Source organism: Myotis davidii, unplaced genomic scaffold, assembly GCF_000327345.1.
Source record: "Myotis davidii unplaced genomic scaffold, ASM32734v1 scaffold478, whole genome shotgun sequence".
NCBI classification, from domain to species: domain Eukaryota; kingdom Metazoa; phylum Chordata; class Mammalia; order Chiroptera; family Vespertilionidae; genus Myotis; species Myotis davidii.
Window position 1 is genome coordinate 4,464,863 of NW_006289570.1, and position 4,368 is coordinate 4,469,230.

Consider the following 4,368-nt stretch of genomic DNA (forward strand, 5'->3'; position numbering starts at 1 on the left):
CTGACCCATCCACTCATCCATTCATACTGCCATTCATTCATTCATTCATTCATTCCTCCATTTGTCCAGATGATATTTACTGAGCACCTATTGTGTGCCAGATGCTGAGAGCCTAACACAAAATGCTCAATAACCCTCACTGTTGTCTTCAAAGAGTTCACAGTCTCGTTGGGGAGATGGACAAGCCACCAGGTCATCATGGTCCTGAGATGCGTGCTGGGGTGGGACACACGTTAGCCCAGACGAGGGCCTCAGAGAAGGTGACATCTAAGGTTGAGACCTGAAGCTCAGATAGGAGAGAGCCAGGGGAAGCGTGGCAGGCAGGGGCGTGTGCTGGGGGTAGTCTGATCCAGATCCCTGAAACAGCAGCGGCCACGAGTCAGCAGGAGTAGCAATAACCGGCGTGGTTGAGAAAGACGTTAGGCCCTGTGTGCGAGGCCGTCTACTTGCATTATCTCACCGAATCTTTGCAACCGTTATCTATGATGAACCGTTTTCTAGGTGAGGAAACCGACCCAAGAGGTGAAGTGACTACTCGAGGCTGCACAGCTGGGAGGTAGCAGAGCTGGGGTTTGGCCCCAGAGCCCTCTGACCATAATGGTAGAACAGGTGGGTGCTACTCCTGGGACCGTGCGCCCTGGCAGCCTCCCCCGCCCCAGCTGCCCGCCCCGCTCAGCCCAGGCCTCACCCGCTCCGTCTGCAGCTCGCACTGTTGCAGGATGCGCTCACGGTCCCTCATCTTGGCCTTGAGCAGGTCCTGCTTGGTGACTGAGAAGAGCAGGCCTTTGGGGTCCAGAGGCCCGGCGATGTCATACCACACGGGGCAGCCGTCACGGTCATAGCCACACAAGCCCCCGGGCATGTATTTCTGGACCACCTGGGGTCACACGGAGAGATACACGGAACGTGGCATGATACACCTCCCCGGGGCCCCCCAGGCTAGGGGGCCCTGTGTGCTCCAAGCCTTCTGTCCAGGTGAGAAAACCGAGGGCCTGCAGGGGAGGGTCTGGCCCGAGGCCTCGGGCTCCTTAGTTCTGCCCCTGACATCTCCCACGTCCCTTACATGGAGGGACGCGTCATGGGAAACATGGATCCTGAAGGTCAACCGACCTGCTTCAAATACAGACACCGCTGCTGCCCTGCTGTGCATCCCTGAGCAAGTGGTTCCCCCCTCTCCCCCCTGAGCACCATTCTGCCTCCTCTGCTGCCAAATGGTTTGGGTAGTTCCTCCCTCGTGGGACTGTTGGGGACAGTCCCCAAGATCATGCCGGCAAAGCGCGGCGGCTGGTCTAGAGCTCCTACTCCATCCAGGAAGCTATGGCCATTGCTTTACTAGGATGTCAGCGGCGGGGCTGTCCTCCCGATGCCTTGGGGAGCTCACTGTCCTTCCCACCCCGACAGGAGGCTCTGAGCGAGGCCCCAGGGGTGAGGGCGCAGGGGCACAGGCTCACTGTGGTGGTCCAGGGACTCACAGGCCTGAGCTCAAATCCCAGCCCCACCTCGGGGTGGTGGGCCTTTGGGTAAGCTGCTTAATCTTGGCTGGGCCTCAGTGTGCTCATCTGTCAAATGGGACAATAGGACCGCCCCCCATAGAGTTGTGATGATCCGATGAACTCACGCAGGTAAAGGCTTGACCCCCAGGCCTGGACCTCATAAGCACCCAGGAGAGGTACCTACAGGCCCAGGAGGTTCCACAGGCTCCTTGGGCTCCCCGCCCTTCACTCACGTCCCCAGTGACCCCCAAGGCAGCTTCACAGTATGTTTGGGAAAGATTGGGGTGTGAGAGGAGGTGCCAGCTCACCTCTGGAGGCTGCCAGTCGAGGATGTGGTCAATGTCCATGGCCTTCCGGAACTCCATGTGCTGAAAGGGAGAGCAGTGGTCAGGTTCCCAGCACCCCGGGAGGGGCAGCAGGGGCCAGAGGCATGCGTGGCCTCCCACGAAGCCCCTCCCCAAATGCCCAGCGGAGGCCGTGGGTCCCACCTTGCGGAGCATGGCCTCTGCTTTCTCCAGGTTGAAGTTCCGAGCTGTGGGGAGATGGAGGAAGGAGTGAGTGGGGAAAAGACCGTCCGGCAGGGGCCTGGTCCTGGTCCTGGCCAGGGGGAGCTGCGGAGGGCCCTGGGTGGGACCTTCTCCCCTGCCCGCTGCCCTCTCCTGAACCTGGACGTGTGGAGCAAGGGGGTGTGCTTGGAGCCTGAGGGCCGTGCACCGTCCTGGGGCCTCTGGGACCAGCACTCTCTTGCCGCCCCCTCACCTCGCACTTTCCCGCCTCTGCCCTCACCTCGGAGCCAGCGCAGAAGGAAATGGTCATCAGGGTTGGGCAGGGCAGGCAACACGTCCTGGACGTTCTCTCGGAACTGGGAAGGGAGAAGCGGATTAAGGTGGTTTTCATGCTGAGCCTGGGCCCCCCCAGACTCAGCAATTGTTTTCCTCAACCCGTCTCTTCCGCGTGCTTCCGGCCCACGATGACGGACGGGTGGGCGGGCAGAGGAGTGGAAGGGACATAGATCATTGGATGGGTGGTTGGATGGATGGGTAAGTGAACGGAAGGAAGGCTTTATGGGTGGGTAAATGGGTAGAAAGAAGGATGGATGGATGGAGAGTGGGTGGGTGAATGGGAAAAAGGAAGGAGAAATCAGTGAATGCGTGGGTGGAGAAAAGGAGAGGTGGGTGGGTGAGTAGGAGGAAGGAGAGATTGGTGGGTGAATGGATGGAAGGAGGGATGGACAAATGGGTGGTGGGCTGGGACGATGGGTGGAAGAAAGGATACATGAGTGGGTAAGTGGACTGGAGTATGGATATTCAGCAGTCGCCCCTTATCCACGGGGGATACGTTCTAAGACCCTCAGTGGATACCGAAGATACAGAGAGTACTAAGCGCTATATATGCTATGTTTTTTTCCTATTCATACATACCTATGATAAAGTGTAATTTATAAATTAGGCACAGTAAGAGACTACCAACAATAACTAATATGAAAACAGAACAATTATAACAATACTAGAGGTCTGGTGCACGAATTCGTGCACAGGTGGGATCACTAGGCCTGGCTGGTGATGGGGGCTGATAGGGGCTGTCTCGAAGGAGGAGGGGGGGTGGGGAAGGAACCACGGGAGGTTGGCTGGCCACAGGAGGTTGGCTGTGGGAGCACACTGACCACAAGGGGTTGACAGCGGGTAACTGAAAACGTGGAAAGCGATGTGGTGGATAAGGACAGACTCCTGTACTCTTCATTCCTTCTGTGTGACAGCCCACCCAGGCTCCTGCCTTTTTGTTGCTGTTTGTTTGTGAATCCTCTCCAGAGGATATATTTCCATTGATTTTTTTTTAGAGAGAGTGGAAGGGAGAGGCAGAGAGAGATACGTTGATTGGTTGCCTCCCATGCAAGGATTGAACCTGCAACTGAGGTATGTGCCCTTGACTGGAATCGAACCTGGGACCCTTCAGTTCAAAGGCCAATGCTCTGTCCACTGAGCCAAACCGGCTAGAGCTCTCCTGCCTTTCTAAAAAGTCCCGTCTTCTACCAAACCATGGTTAAGGATCATGTACCCTCCTTCCCCCCTGCTCTGTCTCCCTGGTTCTCACACACCGGTCACCTCTCAGGGTCCTGGGAGGGGTGGGAACCGTAGGAGGGCACCACCAGCACCCTTCAGCTCCCACCTGAGGGGCCTGGGAGGGTGGGGAAGGGGGCGGCTTTCAGAGATAGCTCTGGGTCTGGCTCCTGAACGAGAAGAGGTCAGGCTTGAGCTGGTCCCCCCACTACTGACCGGACGTGGTGCTGGTCCCTCAACCCCTTCCCCGGAAAGGGCTGAGTTCATGGTGGGACCTGACCCTGGGAGGTGACGGCAGAGACACAATGTCAAGGACATGCTGAGCCAACAGAGTAAGGCAGGGCGGCAGCCCCCACCCCTCCTCTGCCCCCCAGCCCTTCTCCCTGGGGCTGCAGGCGAGGGACTCTCACCTTGGCCAGGGTCTCTGCCTGCTTGGGGCTCAGGTCTCCGACGCGGCCGCTCATGGTGCTGGGCGAGCTGGAGGAGGAGGGACTGCTGTAGGCAGCGGCCAAGCCTGGTCTGGAGCCCCGAGCCAGCTGAGCCTTTTGCCCCTTTGCTGGGTGTGGCTCCAGGCACCTCCTCCCCGGACAACTGTCGAGTGCCACCTTACGTAATTGGGATTAAGTGAGGTCCCGTGTTTGGCCCTGGGCCAGGTCTGAGGGGCAGGCAGGCACGGAGGCTGGGAGGGAACCAAGGCTGGGCCCTACAGGCCATGCTCAATCTGCTGAGCCCCACCGGCCGGGCTAGAGGCCTCCCTTTTACGATGACATCTTAGGGTCACTGCCTCATTTATAGAATAGGGGCTTGGGGGGTGGGGG

General features: G+C 58.5%; 1 protein-coding gene across 2 annotated transcripts in view; it reads right to left on the reverse strand.

Moving 5' to 3' along the window:
* The window catches only part of LOC102751325 (SEC14-like protein 3), a 9,205-nt gene extending 4,999 nt beyond the window's left edge, over positions 1–4,206 (reverse strand). The window contains exons 1-5 of one of the 2 annotated variants that reach the window (XM_006762081.2): positions 3,961–4,205; positions 2,280–2,355; positions 1,982–2,025; positions 1,802–1,861; positions 689–877 (exon numbers count right to left, since the gene is read on the reverse strand). In XM_006762081.2, coding sequence (XP_006762144.1) covers positions 689–877; positions 1,802–1,861; positions 1,982–2,025; positions 2,280–2,355; positions 3,961–4,014 — 423 coding nt within the window. In that variant the 5' untranslated portion in view covers positions 4,015–4,205. Of the gene's footprint in view, positions 1–688; positions 878–1,801; positions 1,862–1,981; positions 2,026–2,279; positions 2,356–3,960 lie in introns of both variants that reach the window. The other variant, XM_015562892.1, reaches the window with a different exon arrangement.
* Between the last annotated feature and the right edge of the window lie 162 nt (positions 4,207–4,368).